Source organism: Macaca fascicularis, chromosome 4, assembly GCF_037993035.2.
Source record: "Macaca fascicularis isolate 582-1 chromosome 4, T2T-MFA8v1.1".
NCBI classification, from domain to species: Eukaryota; Metazoa; Chordata; class Mammalia; order Primates; family Cercopithecidae; genus Macaca; species Macaca fascicularis.
In genome coordinates this window covers 169,974,246-169,999,252 of record NC_088378.1, presented here as the reverse complement: position 1 = coordinate 169,999,252, position 25,007 = coordinate 169,974,246, and the positions used below count along the sequence as shown (strand labels likewise).

Sequence of the window (25,007 nt, the reverse complement as noted above, 5' to 3'; positions counted from 1 at the left end):
CGAGACCATCCTGGCTAACACGGTGAAATCCCGTCTCTACTAAAAATGCAAAAAAAAAAAAAAAATTAGCCAGGCGTGGTGGCAGGCGCCTGTAGTCCCAGCTACTTGGGAGGCTGAGGCAGGAGAATGGCATGAACCCGAGAGGCGGAGCTTGCAGTGAGTCGAGATCGCGCCACTGCACTCCAGCCTGAGCTACTGAGCGAGACTCCGTCTCAAAAAAAAAAAAAAAAAAAATTGCCAAAACATCTTCCAAAGTGACTCTAACATTAGGCATTCCCACTAGGAATGTATGAGAGTTCCTTGTGCTCCAGATCCTCATCAACATTTGGTGTTGTGTTTTGAATTTTAGCTATTCTAATAAATGTGTAATAGTATTTCAGTTTTTTATTGCAATTCTTTAATGACCTATGATGTTGAGCATCTTTTCATATGCATATACATATGCTGAGGTGTCTGTTCAGAGTTTTTGCCCACTTTTAATCAGGTTGCACATTTCCATATTGTTGCATTTTAAGAGGGTTTTTTGGGCATATTTTGGGTCACAGTCTTTTATCAGGTCTTTTGCAAATATTTTCTCCCAGTCTGTGGCTTGTGTTGTGAATGTGGCTCGTTCGAACTCTTGACAAACATATCTTTGTACAGTATGTAATCCTGTTGTGCTTTTTTTTTCCTTTTGAGATGGAGTCTCGCTCTTGTCACCCAGGCTGGACTGCAGTGGCGTGATCTCGGCTCACTACGATCTCCGCCTCCCAGGTTCAAGCGATTCTCCTGCCTCAGCCTCCCAAGTAGCTGGGATTGCTGGTGCCCGTCACCAAGCCCAACTGATTTTTGTATTTTTTAGTAGAGATGGGGTTTCACCATGTTGGCCAGGCTGGTCTCGAACTCCGACCTCAAGTGATCCGCCCGCCTCGGCTTCCCAAAGTGCTGGGATTACAGACGTGAGCCACCGCGCCCGGGCTGTTGTGCATATAATTTTATTACTTTTTTTTTTTTTTTTTTGAGACGGAGTCTCGCTGTCGCCCAGGCTGGAGTGCAGTGGCCAGATCTCAGCTCACTGCAAGCTCCACCTCCCGGGTTCACGCCATTCTCCTGCCTCAGCCTCCCAAGTAGCTGGGACTACAGGCGCCCGCCACCTTGCTCGGCTAGTTTTTTGTATTTTTAGTAGAGACGGGGTTTCACCGTATTAACCAGGATGGTCTCGATCTCCTGACCTCGTGATCCGCCCGTCTCGGCCTCCCAAAGTGCTGGGATTACAGGCTTGAGCCACCGCGCCCGGCCTGTTACTTTCTTTTTAATATAACATGAATAGCATGAAGTTCCAATTTTGCTCGAGAGTTCACAATTACCACTTTAAAGGGCTGCAAAATAATCACATTTCCTCCTCGACAGCCCAACTTTACAGGTGAAGGGAGAGGAATGCTAACCGGCACAGCTCCGAATCCTCCGGATAGCGCCTCCGCTGTAATTCACCCAGTGCTTCCCTCCAGGCCCATCTCCCTCTCGTGCGCGCGGAGGTTTCGGTTTCCTCTTTTACGTAGGCCGCCCCACTCGTAAAACAAAGTCCGCGATCCTCTAGCCCGCAAGAGAGCTCCGGGATTCAGATCCTGGGCGCCAGGTCCCGCGAGCGGCGGGGCGGCGCTGTCGCAGTCCTCCTCCCTGGCAAGTGCCGCGGCAGGGGGAGGAGGCAGCGCGAGCAGTCCACGCCCTCCTGCCCGGCGCGCTCGACGCGGACGGCGGACGGCTGACCAGCTCCCGGAGCGCGGCGAGCCCAGAGGACCCACAGCTGGGGCGCCAGAGCGCGGCCATCCGGGCGGGGCCGAGGGAGCGCGGCGGGACTCGGCTGGACGGCGCGGCCACGGAGAGGGGCGCAGTGAGCGGGCTGGCACCGCGCGGGAAACACTCCGGAGGCCGCCGCGCTCAGTCCCGGCACCCCCTGGTCGGGGTTCGCGCGCCGTCCCCCAGCACGCCCCGGCAAGGCTGCCGCAGCGTCGGAGTAATCCCCAACCCTCCGCCGTCGCTTCGTCCCTCACTCGGGCCTCCAGACGTTTGCCGCGGAAACGAAAGTAACTCAGGTGCTTGCGCGGAGGCCGGGGCGGCCGCGGGCTTCCGGGAAGGAGAGGGACTCCGCCCGGCGTGCGCGCGGCGGGCGGGGCCCCGCCGGTACCGGAAGTCGGGTAGTGGGCGGGGCCGGGCGCTCCCGGGCGCTCCCGGAAGTCGGAGGTGCGCCTCTAGCCCAGCTTATCCGGAGTCAGCTGGGTGCTTCTGCGCCGGAGGTCTGGGCGCTGGACTGGTAGCGGGCGGAGACCTGCGTTTGGGCCGCGATTACGGCGTGAGGGTGGAATAGGCCGTCCCACACGCCGTTAATGTCGTTGTTGTTTTGGTGGAGACGGTGGGCCACTACTGCCCTATCATTAAGAAAAAACAGTTTGGGCTCTTCCCACCAACCCTTTGAAAGGGCCTTTTACTGTTGCACTTGAGGCCACAGCAGGTTCCAAAAACAAAACCTTTTCTGCCTGATCTTAGACGACTGAGGGGACGAATGTGGTAACCCTAGCAGGCTGCTTTGGTGGTCACTGGCATGTGCTTTTGTGAAGTGCTGCAGACCCTCTTCAGGGTTGGGAAGAGGATAGGCTGCATCCTTCTTCCCTCAGCATTTGACAAAGCCTCAGAGGGACGCGGGGGTTGCGGGGGCAGGGGAAGGTCTGGGGTTGTTCTTTCTCTCTTGCTGACCATTTGACTCTCCCTTAATCAGAGCTTTTTTTATCTTGGGCAAAGAAGGAGGCTGCTCCAACGATTAATTCTTCCCTGATTTACACTTGAAGAAGCCAAGGCAGGAGGTGAACTTTGAAATGTGCAGTGACTTAGTACTCATCTGCGTTCTGTGACTGCTAGGAAGATGGATTGAGTCAAGAGGAAATTGTCATATTAGAAATGTGGAGTACTGGGCCGGGCACGGTGGCTCACTCCTGTAATCCGAGCACTTCGGGAGGCCGAGGTGGGAGTATCACCTGAGGTCAGGAGTTCGAGACCAGCCTGGCCAACATGACAAAACCCCGTCTCTACTAAAAATACAAAAATTAGCCGAATGTGGTGGCGGGTCCCTGTAATCCCAGCTACTCAGGAGGCTGAGGCAGGAGAATGGCTTGAACCCAGGAGGCGGTAGTTGCAGTGAGCAGAGATGGTGCCACTTACACTCTATCATGGGCGACAGAGGGAGACTCTGTCTCAAAAAAAAATAAAATAATGTGGAGTACTGCAACTCTTCACAAAAAGTGAAGAGAAGACTAGGCTTGTTTAAAATGAAATTTGGAGTGTATCATTATTACTGATAAAATGGCAAAAATGATAACTTTAATACTCATTTTCCTCTGTCTGCACTATACTGAGCCCCAGAGATATATTGTACTTTCTGGATTGTGAATATTAATGAGTATTAAGAAAAGTTCTTAAATAGTCTGTTTCAAACTGGGCAGCTTACATTTTGGTGCTTATTGATTTATAACCTGTTAACACCCATATGATCTGAGAATCTGAAGAAAATATTTAACTTCCCATGCTTTAGTTGGATATTACATTCTGGCAAAAATGGTTGACTGTATTAATCTGTAGAACATTGATTTTGAGCCATATGTTTCCTGTATTTTTATTTTTAGTTTTGAAGACAGAGTCTTGCTCTGTCGCCCAGGCTGGAGTGCAGTGGCACGATCGTGGCTCAGTGTAACCTCCGCCTCTGGTGTTCAAGCAGTTCTCCTGCCTCAGCCTCCCAAGAAGCTGAGATTACAGGCGTACACTACCACACCTGGCTAATTTTTGTATTTCTAGTAGAGACAGGGTTTCACCAGGTTGGCCAGTCTGGTCTCAAGCTCTTGGCAGTCTGCCCGCCTCGGCCTCCCAAAGTCCGGGATTACAGGCATGAGCCCCTTCGCCCCGCCTTCCTGTATTTAAAAAATTTATTCTGCACTTTCTCCGTGTTTCTGACTGTGGCATATTCATTTAACATAGATGAGTAAGGCTGTAAGAGTGGGTCTCTGCATCTGGATTTTTCCAAAGACAGATTATTTGCTATCTAGAGAAGTAGCATGTATTAGTGAGCCAACAGTGAAAGTTTGAATGAAGGGACAAAGATTTCATTCCAGGATCCTGCCACTTTAGGTGGATCATTTAGTTCCAAATCTTAGTTTCTTTATTTGCAAATTGAAATCATGATAAAATTTGCTTCAGGGGTCATGATGCTTGTTTAAACTCTGTTTCAATTCTTGTCTCTTGCTGGTCCTTCCTTGCTGGTCCTTAAGTCTCTTCCTTGCTCAGAACTTTTGTTTATCCAGGGAAAGCATCAGGCTGCTGTAATCATGGAAGTTGGAGAAATCCTCTGGTCACTTGGATAACTGAGCAAAATCAATTCTGTTAGTGGGAAGAAAGAGGGCAATGGCAGGTGGGCAACTAGCATTTTCTGCCATTCTCTTGTTATGTGTAGTCATCACAGAAAAATGGAGAAAAGTTAATTAGAATATTTTGATATGTATACTCACCCTGCCTTAGAAGGTAATTTGTGAAATTCCTTGGGATTTCACATTAATTTCAATAGAAAAAAATTCACTGTCCTGAGTCCCTGAATTAATATTTATTTATGGAAAACATTTACAAATTGCATTCAAATGGACATAATTATTACTTAAAATTAGTTGATATAACAGGCCAGCATGTCTTTCTTACTCTGTAACATGGCTTTGTAATAATATGGTTATGCAATATGTCTATATAAGCTGCCTAAATTCAGTGTTTTTGGATTTCCTTCATTCAACTACTCACAAGGCCTTCCTAAGATATACAGTGCTCATAAAGTTGAATCTTTCATGTGGGAAAAAAAGGGGTGGATAGCAAAAACAAAAGAAATCACTGAAAATCATGCAAAAGATGCCTAAGATTAACATCAGACTAAACTAGCAAACCGCAAGACTATAAGGAGAACTGACTTGGGTCAGGAGTTAAGCTCCCAAAATCCGGTGGACCCAACTAGAGGCCTTCCCAAGCTCCACCACACTCAGGAGCACCTGCAGGTCCTAGTTGGTCTTGACAAATTTGAGGAGATGTGGTGGAGACTGAAGGAGAGATACCAGATAGGACTCCTCATAAAGTAGAAACCTTTTACCCAAAAGGGCATTTTTCAGGGCATGTTGTAGTTCCTGCTTGTTTCTTTACTGTCTGTGAGCATTTTTAATATTATTAAACATTCTTACAGCATCGCTTTTGCAAACTGCTAGATATATTTCAGAGTGTTGATGGACATAACTGATTCTCTTCTCTGTACATACTAAGTATTTTACCTACTTTTGCTGTTCTATGTAATGCTACCAGGAACAGCTTTGCACATAATCTTTATCAGCATCTCTGATTTGATCCCTCAGAGTAAAGAAATACTGAGTCAAGGAATTATTCCTTTCAAAAAAAAATTTTAATTTTACATTTAATTCATGTCTACTGGGGAAAATTTGGAAAACATAGTAAAAGTGTAAAGAAGAAAGCAAAAATCACCCTACCATCAAGATACAATCCTTGTTAACATTTTGGCGTCTTTATGTCTTTTTTTTCTGTACTTACATCTTTATTTACATATATATATATATATCACACAAATGTGAATATAATTTTTACAGATTTATTCGTCAAAAACAATTTTGAATGGCTATACAATATTCTGTTAGGAGTGTGCTGTAATTCATTTAACAATATTTTTTATTTTTAGACAATTACATAGTTCTCTTTTTAAAATAGTTATTCATTTGATGATGGACCGGCATACATTGGGTTCTGCTAGGCTCTGGAAACGGTGCACAAGACAAGTTTCCTGCCTTCTGTGAACTTCATGAGAAATAATTCTCAATTACAGTACTGTCTTACCTGTGAAAATGTCTAATGGGAAGACTTAGGATGGCTTCCTTGACAAAATGACAGTTCTCTGACACCTAACCAGGCAAGAAGTTGGAAGAATGTGGCCTAAGAGGGTGGGACAGATGACCTTTATGGAATGGGGAAGACTTTGCAGTTCTGCATGCTCCAGTGATCTGTAGTGAATGAAAAAGGAGGCCTAAAATCAATGTTATCTTTTAAGCCCGCTGTCTCCACCCCCTCCTACCTCATTCTCACTAGGATTGCTCAGTAGGGCCCTGCTGACAGTGATCCCAGCTGAGAATGCTGGCATTCTCAAAGCCCAAGGAAATACCATCCGTGTGGATAAACACGTGGGTGGCTGGGCCAGCCATAGCCAGAGACATAAAGCAGGTAACAAACGTGTTTTCACAAATATATACATATGTACATATATATGCATATATAAATAAATACACATATATGTGTATATATATACAAATATAGCTATATATCTATGTATACAAATATATATGCATATACACATACACAAATATATGTATATATACACATACACAAATATATATACACACATATATATGCACAAATATATATTTTATATCATGTATCGTATTATATATATTTATACATATACAAATATATGTATATTTATATGTATACGTATATAAATGTATACATATTTTTTTCTCATAATCCTTACCACTTCTGTGAGGCGGTCATTGTTTCATTTTGCAGATGAGGAAATTGAGTCACAAGTGACCCAGGGTCACAGGTTGGTGAGTCACAGAGCTAGAGTTCACGTTCATAGTGGAGGGCCGGTGCTCTTGGAGCTATGGCCCCTGGTCTCTTACCTCAAGCGCCTGCCTAACCCCACCCCTCAGTCTTCAGGCCTTCATCTAGGCAGCCCCTCACCTCCACCCACTGCCCATGTCCCACCGATGTACTTGTTTCCTGAGGGCACTTCCTCTTGTTTGGTAATGTCTTATGTCCTAGGAAAGAAGGCGCATAGATGCTGCTGTGTGAGCTTCCTCTGCTAGACAGAGCTGGCCCACAGCCTTTAGATGAGGCGTAGAATGCTGGTTACCTGAGTCACCTGGAGCCGCCCACTGCACAACACCATGGGCAGCCAAGGGGTTTCCAGAATCCCCTCTCCCCAAGGTATTTATTTTTTTCATTTTTAACTCCCCGCCCTCCAACATTTTATCATGAAAAACACCAAAGTCCGAAGGTTACGTCCACCACGAGTATCATCTTAACACCGCTTGCTTCATCATGTAATTCTCCATCTCCCTTCCCGTCATCTGTCCATCATTCTATCTGACTTTTTGATCTATTTCCAGGTACACATCTCTAAATACTTCAGCATGCATACCACTAGCTAGAGTTCAACATGTTCACAGGTTTGTATTTTGATGTAAAATTTACCTTCAGTTGTTAGGAGTACATCTGCTGAGTATGGGCAGATGCGTATGCCTGCAACCCTAGCCCCCACTGATATCTTAGAACATTATCATCACCCCAGAAAGTTCCCTCATGCCCCTGCCCGCCCAGCCTCACCATGCTCACAGGTGGCCAGTGTTCTTTTTCTGGCACAGATTGGTTTTGACTTCTGAACCATCATATAAATAGAATTACATAGTATGTATTCTTTCATATACTTTCACTCATCACGTTTTTGCATTTCGTTCATGCTGTTTTCATTCATGTGTATCAGCAGTCATTTTTATTGCTGAGTAGTATCCCATTGTGTTCATATACCACACTGTGTTCACTCATTCTCTTATTGATGGACAGCTGTTTCCAGTCTGGAGCTATTATGAATAAAGTTGCTATGCACATTTTACAAGTGTTTTCCGACATACGTTTTCATTTCTCTTGGGATTGGAATTGCTGGGTCATAGTGCAGGTGTTCGTGGTTTTATAAACAAAATCTATGCCTATGAAATTTCTATGAGTATTTTATGCCCCAGAAAGGTTATTTTTCATGGTCTGTATTTGGATGTACATATTTATTATTTAATTTTAGTTTTTTTGAGACAGAGTCTCATTTTGTTGCCCAGGCTGGAGTGCGGTGGCATACGATCTCAGCTCACTGCGACCTCTGTCTCCCAAGTTTAAGCAATTCTCCTGCCTCAGCCCCCCGAGTAGCTGGGATTAGAGGCGCGTGCCACCACACCTGGCTAATTTTTGTATTTTTAGTAGAGACGGGGTTTCACCATCTTGGCCAGGCTGGTCTTGAACTCCTGACCTCGTGATCTGCCTTCCTCAGCCTCCCAAAGTGCTGGGATTATAGGCGTGAGCCACCGCGCCCAGCTGGGATTTGGGTATTTCTGGAATACAAAACATTCATAGCCCTCCTCCTACTCTCAAATCAAAACACAGACATGCACATTCACATGCACACACCAGTGTGTACGTGTCCTGTTGGTTTGCATAGGGTTTCTGTTTTGCCATGAAGCTCTTTGCCAGCCCTTTTCCCAAAGTGTTTGTACCATTTTATACTCCCACCATTGATGTTTGAGAGGTCTGGTTGCTTCTCATGTTTGCCAGTATTTGGTGCTATGAGTCTTTAGTTTTGGATATCCTGGTAGTTGTGTAGTGGTGTCTCATTGTGGTTCTCCATGGGTTTTTATTCTTCATTTCAGTTTGGGGAAAATGAATGAATGGAAGAAAAGAAGGGAGGAAGGATGAAGCAAATAGCTGTGCTTTGAGATCTGACGCTATATACTTCACAGCCCTGATGGATATTCTCCAAATTCTACTCCTTTTTCACATTTTCTTCTTAGAGTTTGCATTGTTCTTTTTATATTCTTCAGATTCCTTTTGTTCATAATTTCTTAAACCTATTCATTTTCTACTGCCTTTCAGTTGTTAATTTACTGAAGTTCTTTGGTGCTTACTACTGCTGTTTGCTGTAGCTGCAGGGTCTGTCTCACGGCGAATTTTTTCTTTTGTGTTTTATAATTTTGGAAAGGGAGCTTATGTTAAATTTGTATTTGTGGGAATTCTGTCTAGCCTGGCTTGAGGGTATTGTTTGCTTTAGCCAATAACCTCAGGATGGCATCAGCCTGTGACCACTTCCTGTTCATAGTTTAGGGGATCCTCTCATTTCAAAGTCTGTATCTATTTGAAGACAGGCCCAAGGTTATAAATTTGCACAGACTTTTTTTTTTTTTTTAAATACCTTGTGCCCAGTCCAACAAATATGTTTGTTTGCCACAGGCTGCTTTTTTTCTAGTTCATCCTTTCATCAAGGGGTAGCACATTGAGCAGTGCAGTGTTAAGCAGGGAGTCTTCATTCTACCTGCTTTTCTTGCATTCCTTGACCTCAGCTGGGCTCTAAACCTCGAATTCTGGATGGCAAGATTGGCACTGCCCTGTGTGAGCTACTGCCTGCCTCTGGTGCCGTTTCTGTCCCTACAGTTCTTTTCCTTTCCACGGAGTTCTGGTATGCATTTCAGTGAATGTTTGTATTATGTTGTCCAACATACTTATGTCCTTTATAGCCGGAGAGTTCTTAAAATTTTCTAATGCTCCATATTGCCAGAAATAAAAAGGCTGAGGGAATAAATATTATAGTCTTCTGTGATTCTTAAAAATATGAAAAATAGCTCATCAGATGACTGTAAGTCTATCCTCAAAAATCCAAGGCACATCAAGCATGTGGAATGTTACAAAAGTTTTTAAAAATGATCTTTTCTGCCAAGGGCAATGGCTCATACCTGTAATCTCTGCACTTTGGGAGGCTGAGGTGGGAGGATCCCTTGATCCTAGGAGTTCGAGACCAGCCTGGGCAACATAGTGAGACCACTCTGCCTCCCCACAACTCTTTACAAATAATTGAAAAATCAGCCGGGCATGGTGGGGTGCACCTGTGGCCCCAGCTACTCAAGGAGGCTGAGGGGGGAGGATTGCCTGAGCCCAGGAGGTCGAGGCTGCAGTGAGCTGTGATTGTGCCACTGCACTCCAGCCTGAGTGACAAAGTGAGACCCTGTCTCCAAAGGAGAAAATATAATAATAATAATAATTATATATATATTCTTGTTGCCCTGAGGTGTTGTCTCTGTTTTCTTCACAGGGTACAGCTCTGACCGGGGGAGAAAAGTGGCAGCATTTTGGGTGTTCTTGAGCTTCAGAATGCAACCAGACATGTCCTTGAATGTCATTAAGATGAAATCCAGTGACTTCCTGGAGAGGGCAGAACTGGACAGCGGAGGCTTCGGGAAGGTGTCTCTGTGTTTCCACAGAACCCAGGGCTTCGTGATCATGAAAACAGTGTACAGGGGGCCCAACTGCATTGAGTGAGTGGGGGCAGGGGTGGGTGGGCAAGCTCAGAGCGGGATGGGGACGCTGGCTGCCGTAGAGCCGCTGGTGGGTAGAGTGAGTGGGTGGGCAAGCTCGGAGCGGGATGGGGACGCTGGCTGCCGTAGAGCCGCTGGTGGGTAGAGTGAGAGAGAGCCTGCCAAGATGTCAGGGTGACGACGGCTCTTATGTTATTGTCGCTGACGCGGACTCCGAGGCTGGGTGGTGAAGGGCTCACAGCTAGTAAGTAACAGAAGAGACATGAACAAGAAGGAAATAGAGAAAGACAAAGAGAGAAGTGTGGTGAGGGGGACAATGAAAAGGAAACAGGAGGATGGGTGAAGACAGACCTATTCACTTTCTTCACATTTTCAGTGAGGACCAGCCCTAAGTATGAAAATAAAAAGGCAGTTCATTCCTGAGAGGTTCTGAGAACCTTCCCTTGAAAGCAACCAGTAGAGTGGTTTTACCCCTATCCCTCCTTTGTCAGAGTGGTTTTGAGAGAGGCTGTTTTTGTTTGTTTGTTTGTTTGTTTGTTTTTTCAGTCACACGGTCCAGCACGGTCTTTTTTCAGGTTACCTTGCTGCTGTTCATGTACTTTTCATTCATTGATTCATTCATTCATTCCTTCATTGATTTACATTTTTTGAGCATGCACTGCCAGTTACTGGGCAGGAGAACTGTGGAGAAGTGAGAAACTGCTCTGCCTTCTAATGCTTCTGGCCTGTGCCTGGAAGAGATAGGTACAGACTCAAGCATGACCCCAGCAGGTGGGAGTGATGCGTTGGAAGTGTACACCAGGCTCTTGAGGTGCTGGCTCTGCCAACCTCAGCATAGCACCTTTCCTGCCCACAGGCACAACGAGGCCCTCCTGGAGGAGGCGAAGATGATGAACAGACTGAGACACAGCCGGGTGGTAAAGCTCCTGGGCGTCATCATAGAGGAAGGGAACTACTCCCTGGTGATGGAGTACATGGAGAGGGGCAACCTGATGCACGTGCTAAAAGCCGAGGTAGAGAGTGCCCCCCCACACGGGGATCCCCAGCGCTTGGGCCCTGGCTGTCTGTTATGGCTGCCCTTGGGGTGTGTGTTTGCAGCTCATTAGTATAAAATTTGCAAATTGCTTGGTAGTTTGAATTTTCTTTTCCTTTTCTTATAGAGACAAGGTCTTGCTATGTTGCCCAGGCTGAACTCAAACACCTGGTCTCAAGCGATCCTCCCACCTCAGCCTCTCAAGTAGCTGGGATTACAGGCTCAATTTCCTGAAGTCAGTTTCTCCTTAAAACATCTCTGCCTTGATCCGGCCCAGTGAGTGGGCCACTCCTGTAATCTCAGCACTTTTGGCAGGAGGATCACTTGCACCTTGGTGTTCAAGACCAGCCTGGATAACACAGTGAAATCCCATCTCTACAAAAAATACAAGGTGCATGTGAACAGAGCAAGACCCTGTCTCAAAATCTTCCTTGCCTTTTGCTGCCCTGAGAGTGGTCTCTTCATCCTCTCGATCCTGCGGACAGTCCTCCGTAGTCTGTGTCTTAGGAATGTGATTGGCTGTTTACCATACCTGTCTGCTGTTCTACAATCTACAGTTCAGAGATAGGCCCTGTCTTCACGTTGCAGACATCATCTGATGTGGAGTATATGCATGATGGGATGACAATTAAATATGGATTGATTAATGAAAGGATGTACACTGTAAATGACCGTAAGAGCAGACAGAGTATTAGCGGTTGCACTTTGAAACCATTCAACAAAGTTTTATTTTAAAATAAATATAGAACATTAGCGGCAACAACACTGGATAGGATTTAAAACAAAAATAAAAATTGTTTACCAAAATCAAATTATTTGACAACATTTTTAAAAGCTAATGTGCCTGTTAAGATGAAGGCCTTGCGCTAGTAGCTTATAAATCAATAGCTAATGCGACGCAGGCAGTAAAAGGAGGCAGGTGACTAAATGAGTGATATGGTGTGATGGTGGTTTTTTTTTTCTTTTTTAAGAGAACGAGATCTCACTGTGTTGCTCAGGCTGGAGTGCAGTGGCACAGTCACAGTGCACTGCAGGCTTGAACTCCTGGCCTTAAATGATCCCCTCACCTCAGCCTCCTGAGTAGCTGGGACTATGGGCATGAGCCACTGCACCCAGCTATGTGGTGGTTTTTTTTTTTTTTCTTGAGAGGAGTCTCGTTCTGTCACCCAGGCTGGAGTGCAATGGTGCGATCTTGGCTCACTGCAACCTCCACCTCCCTGGTTCAAGCAATCTTCCTGCCTCAGCCTCTTGAGTAGCTGGGATTGCAGGCGCCTACCACCATGCCTGGCTAATTTTTTTATTTTTAGTAGAGACAAGGTTTCACCACATTGGTCAGGCTGGTCTTGAACTCCTGACCTTGTGATCCAACCGCCTTGGCCTCCCCAAGTGCTGGGATTACAGGCATGAGCCACCGCTCCCAGCTGAGGGTGTTTTGATAGACGTACTCGTCGTCCGCTGTGGGAGTGCAGACGAGACGCACCCACTCAGCTTGGGATAGACAAGAAGGGCTTCTGATGTGAATGACAGGTGGATGTTTTGAAGCAGAGAATTAGGGAACAAGTGTGCTAGGCAGAGAGAATACCATGTAGAGACTGCCAAATTTGGGGAACTGTAAATTCCTGGGTTTGGCTAGAGCATAGATTGCACAAGGTATGGGGAGGGGTGGCGGGATATGGCTGCCTTTGTGGCAAATACTCCCACTTTTCCACTTTCTTCTCCTATCCCACAATTGCCAAGCCAACAGGCACCTCACAAAAATACCTTTGGGAAGGAGAAGCGGTGATCACTTACACTCATGGTATTATAGTTTGATCAGATTGCTCTCCACCCCAGCACGAGAGAAAATCAGCTGTTTGAAGTAAACATTTTGATTGGGAAATAAGTCTTTGGTCTCCCATCCAAGTACTAACCAGGCGCAACCCTGCTTAGCTTCTGAGATGAGAGAGAAGTCATTTGGGACATGAGGCATTCTGCAGGATCAGGGAGAGTTCAGGTGTGCCTGTTTGGACTCGGTCAGGACATCAGGAGGACCTGAGAGAGAAGCAGAAAGAGAAGAGAGAGGAGGACCAACTTACTTTGCTTGCTCCGAAGTGTTCCCTAAGTCCAAAGGTATACCAAAGAGGAAGGGCAAACATCTCTTCTGCTACTTTCTGTTTGGTGGTGAGCAAGCTATTAACAGTGTCGCTCAGCTGCTCTTCTGCTCCTTTCTGTTTGGTGGTGAGCAAGCTATTAACAGTGTCGCTCAGCTGCGCTATGTCATAAATATGGTTTGAGGGATAGACTTGGAATCTCACTTTTGTCATTAAAATTTTTTTCCTGTTAACCAACAACCAAAATACATATAAATTTTTAGGAAACATCTTGTTTGTATACTGATTTTTTGTTGTGAAGCAAAACTATTTTAACCACTATAATAGAAACTGGAATTGTTTGTTAATATTGATGTTCATATAATAAGAATACAATTATAGGAACCAGTGACCTGAGACTCTACAAAAGCCTGAAGTATCTGCTACCAGGTCATCAAATAGATATTAATTCACTGAAGCGTTGTCGTTTTAACATCATGTTTATCTCAGATTTTTCTATGATTGTAATCAGTGTGAACATGTTCCCTTGTATTCTTTTTTCTCTTAATGTTATTTTACATGTGACATTTCCATGGCATTGTTCATGTCCTTAATGTAAACTTAGTATGACATCGTATGAGTATCCCATAGAAAATGCTTGCTTATATATTTATTCATCCATTCATTCAGCAAGCATTCCAGGTATAATCCTAGGTTCTAAAGATACAGTCCTAAATAATATATATTTTTGTTCTCAAGGAGCTTAATTTTATAGTATTTTATACATTACCAAATTATTGTGGGATTTTTGTTTTTACACTAACAAAATACAACATGAATACCTTTTGCCCTCCAAGAATGAAATCTTTCTTGTTTTCCAGTGACAGCAGTGCTGTGGTGCGTCTGCTGGAAGGAAACCTGTAACCCTCTCCTCAGGCTCAGATCCCACCACCCTTTCATGAAACAGTTGCTTTGGCCTATTTGATTACCTTTCCATTTCATAGACTTAATGTCACTTGTTTTAGATGAGTACCCCGCTTTCTGTAAAAGGAAGGATAATTGTGGAAATCATTGAAGGGATGTGCTACTTACATGGAAAAGGCGTGATACACAAGGACCTGAAGCCTGAAAATATCCTTGTTGATGATGACTTCCACATTAAGGTAAACCATCATCTGTAGGCTTCCAGAAAGTTGGGTGATTTTAGTTTTAATTCTCCAATGTAAACCCATTCTTGTAAACTGGAGAAGCTAAAGGAAGACCTAGCTCAGCTTATAACTGGTGATGATGGTGCTGAAGGGCTCTACCAGCGATTGAAAGGAAAGACGCAGGCTTGATGGGATCAGGAGATAACTGTCAGGATAACTCATATCTTTTGGGGAGGAGTGGAATTGAGTGGGGGAGATGAGAAGTCCTCTTTCCTAGATTGTGTTTTTCTCCTCTGTTAGAAACATTCAAAAGTTGCCCTTTACATCCTGGAATGGGCCATTGGTGCCATAATGTGTCACCAAGACTCCCCTCCTCTGGAAATGCAGGGGAATGAGGGTGCGTGCAGAAAATCTTTAGAGTTCAGATATGGCCTAAGAGTGAGATCAGCGGCCGGGTGCGGTGGCTCATGCCTGTAATCCCAGCACTTTGGGAGGCTGAGGTGAGCAGATCACCTGAGGTTGGGAGTTCAAGACCAGCCTGACCAATATGGAGAAACCCCATCTCTACTAAAAATACAAAATCAGCCAGGCGTGGTAGCGCATGCCTGTAATTCCAGCTGCTTGGGAGGCTGAGGCAGGAGAATCACCTGAAGCCGGGAGGCGGAGGTTGTGGTGAGCCGAGATTGTGCCATTGCACTCTAGCCTGGGCCACAAGAGCAAAACTCTGCCTCTAAGAAAAAAAAAAAGAGATCAGCAGTGCATCAAAAACTTCTACTTTGAAATTTTGTTTTATATTTTTATTTGATTATTTGCTTCTGTGTTTTAAAAAATCAGTTTCCTTTGAACACGTTCTTTCCATTGTCATAAAGGGAACAAGGGAAAGGGGTTTTTCTTTTGTTCATTCAAGGGCAGGATTTAGCTAGCGGGGAGTGTCATATCTAATTGGCTTTCGCAGCAGGAATCCAAGCACAAGCATCCAAAAGGGGAAGCAGCCCTGGGGGAGGCAGCCCTGGGGGAGGCAGCCCTGGGGGAGGCAGCCCTGGGGGAGGCACTCAGGAGCTGCTGACACAGGGGCCTCTCTCCACCAGCAGGTTCTACGTCTAGTGCTTTGTCCTAGTCTTGGACAGGCCTTTAAAAAAAGGCCTGGGAATAAAAATTCCTCCTTCATAACCTATCTTCAAATTCGTGACTTCCCTCTTATGTCGTGGGTTAGAATCTGTGGATTTTAGGTAATCATGTGCCACAGTTCATCCCCACATGCTCGCTTGGATTCCTGCAGGCAGAAGTGGAACTGGCACCTGTGTTCTCTTCTTCACTGCACTGCTCTGTCATTTTGCCCTGCCAACTCTGTTCTTGTTCTGCGTCTGACCTTGGTATTTTTCTCTCTGCTTTTTGTCTGTTTTTCTCCTCCTTCCCACCCCTTCTTCTCTTAGGTTCAGGCTACAGCTCAAAACAAGCAACACTGCAGTCCTTATCCTCAGCGTGTCTTTGGGATCCTTGGACACTCGCATCCATGGGCCTCTGGACGCCATTTGGGGAAATAGAAGGTGTAGTACTTAGCCACTGTCTGCTACATAAATGTGCAGAGAAGAAAATAACCATTTTCCCCCAAGCCCCAGAAATAGTTGAAAAACATATGCAGAGTCAATGGGGAATTAGAACAAATATATTTGGTTGTTACTATTCTTGTCAGAAACCTCTTCTGCTTTTCCCCTCCCCCTTATTGCATAAGGAATGCGATACCAGAATTTCATGTAACGTTTCCTGCGGGGAGATTTTACAAATGGCTGAGGAGACACACAGTTTCTATGAGTCTGTTGAGAAGTCGCCATTTTGAACCTGCCCAGTGAAACCGTTTCAGGAAAATTTACCATACCTTATGTATACTGGACAAGCCCTAGATTTAAAGTCAGATCTGATTTGCTTATGGCCTTCACCAAATAATCCCCGTGGCTCGATGTCTTTCGCAGATCGCAGACCTCGGCCTTGCTTCCTTTAAGATGTGGAGCAAACTGAGTAAAGAAGAGCACAATGAGCTGAAGGAAGTGGACGGCACCTCTAAGAAGAACGGCGGCACCCTCTACTACATGGCGCCCGAGCACCTGAACGACGTCAACGCAAAGCCCACGGAGAAGTCAGATGTGTACAGCTTTGCCGTCGTACTTTGGGCGATATTTGCAAATAAGGAGCCATATGAAAGTAAGGCATTAGAGGAGTGGGGTTTGATATGAACCAACACTGCCATATGAAGTAATGGGCTTCAGTGAAATCAGTTAAGGTTTATAATTGTTTATTCTTTTAATGTCAGTCTTGCTTGCTAAACTGTGAGTTCCGTGAGGGCAAGGACCATATCTGATTTATCCTCTGCTGTCTCCTCAGCATCTACACTCACTGTGCCTGGAACTAATAGGTGCCCAGTAAATTTTTGTTGAATGAATGAGTAATCCCATTTAGGAATCAGTGATCATAGGATGAATAGGACTCTTGATAACGTGTCATTAGCTTGAGAGATGCTGTAAAATTCCAGGGTTCTTCCTAGACAGGAAAGTTGATTGTTTCTGCTTGTGAGGACTTAGTCTTTCACACTACAAGGCATACACTTCATACTTTCACTCATTCACTTACTCCTTCATTCAAGAATTCTTTCTTTTCAGTCCCTACTGTGGGCACTTTAGTCGGCACCGGGAATATAAAGATGAGTAAGTCGTGGCTTGTGTAGGAGAACAGAGACACTCTTCAGTTTGTTAAGTGCATAAACTAATGGATGTTTCCCTACATACTCATCTTGGGTGATCATCAGCTCCCGTGGTTTGATGATCATCTCTTTGCAAATGCTTCTTAAATCTGTGTCTCTGGCTCTGGCCTGGATATCCACTTGTCTTATGGTCAGATCCATTGCAGGCACCAAAGGAACCTCCAAAGCAGCATCCCCCAAACACACCCATCTTGTCGACACTGTCCTGCAGCTCGCCCTGCTTCACTCCTCTTCATATGCTCAGGAAGTGGCATGGCCATCCTTTTACCAAGTTGCCCAATAAGAAACCTTAGAGTCATCCCAGACTTGCCCTTGCCTCTCTCTCCCACATTCTATCAGATCTCAAAACCTATGAATTCAAGATATATATATGACTCAAGATATATCTGCAACCCATCTGCCTCTCTCTGTCCCCACTGGCCTCTGCTTAGTTCAAACCCTCACTGTTTCTGCGGCAGGCTCCTTCCACTGTCCACCATTCATGTGGCAGCCAAAATGGTCGTCCTAAAAGGCACATGTGACCCTTTCCCTCACATACTGGAAATCCTTCCCAGATGCTCCATGGTGTTCAGGATGAAGTTCGAATTCCTTAGTGTGGAATATTCTGGCCTTTGCTTCTCTACTGGCCTCATCCCTGACCCTCCCTTCTTTGTCAGTTAGACTGAGTGAGGAATTTCTGGGATGTGTCATGATCTCTGTGACTTCTAGTCTGTTGATATCCTGCTTCTCTTGCCTGGAGTTCTCCTCCTTAAGTCCCCCTTTCCCATTCTTTACCTGCTAATTTTTCTGGACTCAACAAAGCCTTCCTGGATCTTTTTAGTCAGGGTTGTGCTACTGGAGCCCCTTGTACATTCTTTTTTTTTTTTTTTTTTTTCCTTCTAAGACGGAATCTCACTCTGTCACCAGGCTGGATTGCAGTGGCGCAGTCTCAGCTCACTGCAATCTCCACCTCCCAGGTTCAAGCAATTCTCTTGCCGCAGCCTCCCGAGTAGCTGGGACTACAGGTGTGCACCACCACGCCCAGCTAATTTTTGTATTTTTAGTAGAGATGGGGTTTCACCATGTTGGCCAGGATGGTCTTGATCTCTTGACCTCGTGATCTGCCTGTCTCAACCTCCCAAAGTGCTGGGATTACAGGCATGAGCCACCGTGCCCAGCCCCATCCTTTTTGAATAGCAATGATCACTCTTGTGTTTTAAGTCACTCTCATTAACTTGAGCTCCTAAAGGCAAGGACTGTCCCATATTTGCCTTTGCACATGGAGCGTGCCACTGGCCTTGCCCACATAATCTCTGTTCCATCAGCAGGTAGCTTTGTTGAGAATTTTGTTTTATCTGCAGACATTAAGCTATTGTTTGGTCATCTCTGTAGTGGAATATGTCAGACAAAGAGCTGACATATTCCACTCTATAGAATGAGGCAGCCGTACCACAGGCATACCAGAGGCTGAAAAAAATGAGCAGTATTGTTCAAGTTCTGTCACCTTCCTGCCTGAGAGAGGAGCAAGACCTGAAAGTCTCAACCTCAGCTCCTCTTTGCTTTACAGATGCTATCTGTGAGCAGCAGCTGATAATGTGCATAAAATCGGGGAACAGGCCAGATGTGGACGACATCATTGAGTACTGCCCAAGAGAAATTATCAGCCTCATGAAGCTGTGCTGGGAAGCGAATCCAGAAGCTCGGCCGACATTTCCTGGTAAGAGCATCTTTTCTGACTGTGTAGGATGCATCCTGTGTGGTGATTTTCCCAGTAAGATGTTGTTAGGAACTTGGTTTGAATCCTCAGAAAACTGAGTTCAACTTTACTTGTGGTTTTAAACTGATTTTCTAGATTTCAAACATGTTGTTCAGTGCAAAGAAGCCATCTCTCAAAAGCATGAAGGCACATAAGGCCTTCTTGTTTCCTTTTTTTGTAACTAACTTTTTAACTTGGGTTTAAATATACATAACTTTCAAATTAACATTGTAACTGTTTTCAAGTGCACTGTTCAGGGGCAGTAAGTACAGTCCCACAGTACGTTCACTCTCCATCATCTCTCTCCCTGCCCCGGCAACCCCCATCCTACTTTCTGTCTCTACGAATTTAACTGCACTGGGTACCGTATATAAGTGGAACCATACAATGTTTGTCCTTTTGTGTCTGGCTGATTCCACCTGGCATGATGTCCTCGAGGTTCATCTGTGTTGTAGCAGATGTCAGAATTTCTTTCCTTTTCAAGGCTGAATAATATTCCATTGTATGAATAGACTGCATTTCGTTTCTCCATTCATCCGTGTATGGGCTTTCACCAGCCTTCTTTGCTTCTTCACCTCTTTTATTTCCATCCCCTCCCTTGTTTAGCTGGCATCTTTAGAAAGTATTTTGCCATTTAGACTGGCCCTGTCATACAGGGATGGGGAAAGGTGCCTGGATGTTTGCTGAGCAGTATTCTATGGTGTGGATGTACCACAGTTTAACTATTCACTCCTTGAAAGACTTGTTTCCAGTTCTTAACTGTTGGGACTAAAGCAGCTGTAAATATTCATGTACATGTTTTTGTGTGAATATAAGTCTTCATTTCTCTGGAATACCAAGGAGTGCAGTAGCTAGGTTGTATGGTAGTTTCATGTACAGTTTATTTAAAAAATTCCCAAACATTTTCCCAGAGGGGCTGTGCCATTTTATATTCGGTGTCTGCGTGATGCAGGTTCTTGCATCCTCACCAGCATTGGGTACCCAGGCTACTCACACTTCTGCTCAGCCAACTACAAATTTATTTGAGTATTCCCACAAGCCCCACTTCAGGTCTGGGAATTCATTAGAAAGACTCACAGAACTCAAGAAAACATTTTACTTATGTCTCCCCTTTTACTGTACTGGGTACAATTCAGAAACAGCCAAATGGAAGAGGTGTACAAGGTGAGGTATGGGAGGAGGGTGTACAGAGCTTCCACAGCCTTTCAGGACACACCACGTTCTGGTGCTTCTATGTGTTCAGCAACCTGAAGCTCTCCACACCTTCCCATTTAAGGTGATTTATGGAAGTTCCATTACATACGCATGATTGATTAAATCATGGTCATTGGTGCTTGAGCTTAATCTCCAGTCCCTCTCTCCTCACTGGAAGTCAAAGGTGGAGCTCAAAGTCCCAACCTTCTAATTATAGCTTGGTCTTTCTGGTTGCTAGCCCCCATTCTGAAGCTGCTTAGTTTTCTGACCCCACCCAAAAGACACTCTTAGAAGACTCCAAGGATTTTAGGTGCTACCTGCCATGAACAAAACCAGACCTTTCTGATTCTCCAAGGTGTCTTATTTTATTGTTTCCTTTCTGTTTAGGGAACTTTCCTTAATCATTCTTTTAGGATATGTCTGAACTCTGTCATTCCAAATTTTTTTTCCTTATAGGTAAGGTGTTATTTTTCTCTTGCTGCTTTCAAGACTTTGCCTTTATTTTTCAGAGATTTAGTTATTTGTCTTGGTGTGGATTCCTTTGGGTTTATTCTGTTTAGGTTTTGCTCAGCTTCTTGAATCTGTAGGTTTATGCCTCTTACCATATCTGGGAAGCTTTTGGCCATTATTTCTGTAAGTACTTTTTAGCCCCCACTCTCTTTCTCTTTTCCTTCTGGAACTGTGACAACAAAAACTGTATCTTTGGTTATAGTCCCACAGGTCCCTGAGGCTTTCTATTTTTTTTTTTTTTCCCAGTTAATTTCCTCTCTCTTGTTCAGACTGGATAATTTTATCATTCTGTCTTCCAGTTCACTGATTTTTCTGTTTCTCCTTGATTCCACAGTTGAACCATCTACTGAGCCTTTTTTTTTTTTTTTTTTTGAGATGGAGTCTCCCTCTGTCCCCCCAGGTTGGAGAATGCAGTGGCGCAAGCTCCGCCTCCCGGGTTCACTCCATTCTCCTGCCTCAGCCTCCCGAGTAGCTGGGACTACAGGCGCCCGCCACCCTGCCCGGCTAATTTGTTGTATTTTTAGTAGAGACGGGTTTCACCATGTTAGCCAGGATGGTCTCGATCTCCTGACCTCATGATCCGCCTGCCTCGGCCTCCCAAAGTGCTGGAATTACAGGCGTGAACCACTGCGCCCGGCCTACTGAGCTTTTTATTATATTTTGGTCATTGAAGTTTTCAGCTCTAAAATTTATATTCTCCCCTTTTTCGCTGAGACTATTTTTCATTTGTTTCAAGCAGGTTCATAACTATTAATTGAATTGTTTTTATCATGGCTGTTTTAAAATCCTTGACAGGTAATTCTAACATTGCTCTCATCTCAGTATTGGCATCTGTTGATTGTCTTATTTCATTCAGTTTGGGACCTTTCTGGTTCTTCATATAAGGAGTAATTTTTCTGTTGAAACTTGTACATTTTCTTACTGTGTTGTGAGATTCTGTATCCTCTTTAAGCCTTCTGTTTTGGCTGAGCTTTTCTGAGACTGCTCTGACAAGGGAAGAGTGGTGGCCACCTTACTAGTGCTGGGTGGAGGTAGAAGTTCAGCCTCTCCACTCAGCCCTTATTGACGCCCATGGTCAGAGGCTCCTCTTCCCTGCTGGTGAGGGGTGGGAATTCTGGCAGAGTCCACATAGTCCCCACTGACACAGAGGTGAAGGCACCTCATTACGACTGGACAATGTTAAAAGTCCTGATTCTCCACTAGACCTCCTCTGACACTTCCCCAGTGGGGAAGGGGGGTCTTGTTACTGCCATGTGGGGCAAATCCAGGCTATTCTTGTGTTCTCCTGACACCATAGGAGTGGAGGGGCTCATTATCAGCTGGCAGGTAGGACAGCCCTGGCTTCCTGTTGGGCCTTCTCTGACATTACCCCGGTGGGGATGTTGAGTTTGTTGAGTTTGTTGAGTTACATTGTTACTGTCTCACCGGTTGGATGTGGAGGCTCTGCACTTGGCCTTAGCTGCTGTGGGTCGGGGTGCAGCCACAGGGTTTGTCTGTGGGGGTTGGCTGGAATAGAGTGGTTGTTGACTAAAAGTTTTCTCCTATCCAAGTACTAACCAGACCTGACCCTGCCTAACTTCCAAGGGCAGACAAGCTTGGGCACATTCAGGATGGCATGGCTGTAGACTGACTAAAGTTAGTTTTCTGTCTGCCCCTTGCTTAGTTCTTTGGCTAGAAAGAGCAGGCTTTGGTTGGAGATTTTTTTTATCTGTGGCCGTTGATGGTTTGAGGTTGCCACCTTTTCAGCCAAGTCTGAGCTATGAGGAAAAGAGAAAATCCAGTGAACTCGCTATCGTGTGTTTCATCTGATCCCGAGGTTTCCCGCTGGTCTGCCTTCTTCTCTTCTCCTTTCAGAGACTCTGTACGTTTGTTTTATAAATAATATAGAGGATGTGTTTGTTGTGCTTAGAAGGAAGAATAAGAAGAAAGTATGTCCACTCCATCTTCCTGGAACTGGAAGTTTCTTTTTTCTTTGAAGGCTAACAGCTGTAACCCATTACTCTAAATCCTTGCTCTGAGTATCCCGACCTCTCATAAATCTGATGCCAGAGGGACAGAAACAGGGAGTTCACCCATCCCTGTCCAGCTGGAGATGGACTCACATCGGGGAGCGGTTTGTGTTGCAGCCGGAGAAACTGCAGCACGAATAAAAAGCACAAAGAGCACAGGCTATTTCAGCAGAAACCCCTGGTTTCCTGTGTTAGCCCATCCCTTGTTCTATTCATCTTATTAGTCTCTATCAGAGTCAGTGATTTGGAGCTTAAGTTTTTATTTTACTGCTTTGCCCACAGACTGAGGTAAGTAATTCAAAGATAATAGATGGCTAATATTTTTTATTTTATGTGAGAAAATAATTAAGAAATTTAAAGTACATTTTATTCTTACAGGCATTGAAGAAAAATTTAGGCCTTTTTATTTAAGTCAATTAGAAGAAAGTGTAGAAGAGGATGTGAAGAGTTTAAAGGTAGGCAATATAGCAGATGCTTGAAATATTAACATATCAAAATATATACTGTCAATCGTGAAAACCAAAACAATGTGATTTGTTATTGAGATTTGAGGTAAGCTAGCTTGGTAAACATATAAAACAAAATGAGCAATTGTCTGCAAATATCATCCTGTTGGCATACTGGACCCATTTCTCCTTCAAAACTCATGAAATGAGAGAACAAATATATAGCACTATGAAAACAAAAGCACAGTGTCACTGGCAAAGAATGGAAAACACCATAAGTGGATCAGTCATTTTGAGGAATTCTTGAAAGATAGAAAGACCACAGATTTATTCTGCGGAGACATACAACAGAAAAGGAATACTAACCCAAGACATAATGCTGAGGAAGAAGTACCGGAGGGGCAGTCTTGGGTCAGTGTACAGAAGTAACAGCACAGTCACCTGGAACGCTGACGGGAGTCACTCGAGAACCTTATTTATGCTAGTTAGGAAAGCTGGCTTCTCTCCCTACTTCTCCTGTACTTAGCAACAGATGGCAGTAGCATCTGCCCAAGACTGAAGCAAGGAGGTGCTGTCTGGGGTGAGACGGGCATGACAAGGCCTCATTAGGAACCAATCAACTAAGAGAATGGAGACCACCCTGCCCCGCCCCCGCCGACTCTGGAATCAAGCTACTGCCATACATCTTCCAGCAACTTACCCCCATAGTCATGAACAGGAGGCTACGGCAAATGAAACAGGCAAACAGATTTTAAAATATAATTTAAAAAAAAGATTGGAATCAGCTAAGATAAACTCTAAGGCAAAAAAGCATTCCCTCAAACAATCAGGAATATTTCATAATGATAAAAGGCCCAATGCATCTGGAAAGTATAACCACTTTAAATGTGAATCCACCGTCAATAACATGACCTCAAAGTCAACGCAGCAAAAAGTGACAGAACTCAAAGAAAAACAGACAAATCCACAATTACAACTGAAGAAGAATTTTTTTTTTTTTTTTTTGAGATGGAGTCTCGCTCTGTCCCCCAGGCTGGAGTGCAGTGGCACTATCTTGTCTCACTGCAAGCTCCACCTCCTGGGTTCACACCATTCTCCTGCCTCAGCCTCCCGAGTAGCTGCTGGGACTACAGGTGCCTGCCACCACGCCCAGCTAATTTTTTTTTTTTTTTTTTTTAAATAGAGACGGGGTTTCACCATGTTAGCCAAGATGGTCTCCATCTCCTGACTTCATGATCTGCCCGCCCTGTCCTCCCAGTGTTGGGATTACAGGCGTGAGGCACTGTGCCCAGTCAAGTTTTTTGTTTTTTGAGACAGAGTCTTGCTTTGTTGCCCAAACTGGAGTTCAGAGGCGCAATCTCAGCTCACTGCCACCTCTGCTTCCTGCGCTCAAGCGATTCTCCTACCTCAGCCTCCCAAGTAGCTGGGATTAAAAGCATGTGCCACCATCCCCGGCTAATTTTTTATTTTTAGTAGACATGGGGTTTCACCATGTTGGCCAGGCTGGTCTTGAACTCCTGGCCTCAAATGATCCACTTGCCTCGGCCTCCCAAAGGGCTGGGATTACAGGTGTGAGCCACCACGCCAGGCCTATATCTCAAACTTAGTTTTGTGTGTGTGGAAAGTGGGTGTGAGGAGTGGAACTTGACAAACCCACTCTGAAATCCATATGAAAAGGTAAAGAAGAGAGTAAGAACAGCCAAAATGCCCTTGAGGAAGGACAAGACTAGTAGTGAAGGGCTTGTCTTATCAGATTCTTATCAAGAATTATAAAGCTATATTAAAAAGACAGTGGTATTGGTGTGGGGTGGACAGATACTGTTGGAATGGAGTTGAAAACCCATAGATTTACACATACCTAGAAACTTGATTGTGACAGAGATGGCACTGCCATCTGGGGAAATGACAGTCTTTTCAATAA

General features: G+C 44.7%; 1 protein-coding gene across 10 annotated transcripts in view; it reads left to right on the top strand.

Moving 5' to 3' along the window:
- RIPK1 (receptor interacting serine/threonine kinase 1) overlaps positions 1-25,007 on the top strand; it is a 45,484-nt gene that overhangs the window by 3,478 nt on the left and 16,999 nt on the right. For 2 of the 10 annotated variants that reach the window (XR_012434327.1, XM_074038914.1), the window contains exons 1-7: positions 1,706-2,072; positions 9,965-10,187; positions 11,044-11,200; positions 14,315-14,452; positions 16,408-16,636; positions 18,739-18,888; positions 23,019-23,095. Coding sequence is in view for 8 of the 10 variants with exons in the window: in XM_074038914.1 (XP_073895015.1) it covers positions 10,024-10,187; positions 11,044-11,200; positions 14,315-14,452; positions 16,408-16,636; positions 18,739-18,888; positions 23,019-23,095 (915 nt within the window). In the remaining 2 variants the exon portion in view is untranslated. Of the gene's footprint in view, positions 1-1,705; positions 2,073-9,964; positions 10,188-11,025; positions 11,201-14,314; positions 14,453-15,870; positions 15,985-16,407; positions 16,637-18,738; positions 18,889-23,018; positions 23,096-25,007 lie in introns of those variants that run through there. The other 8 variants (XR_012434326.1, XM_065544492.2, XM_065544489.1 and 5 more) reach the window with 6 other exon arrangements.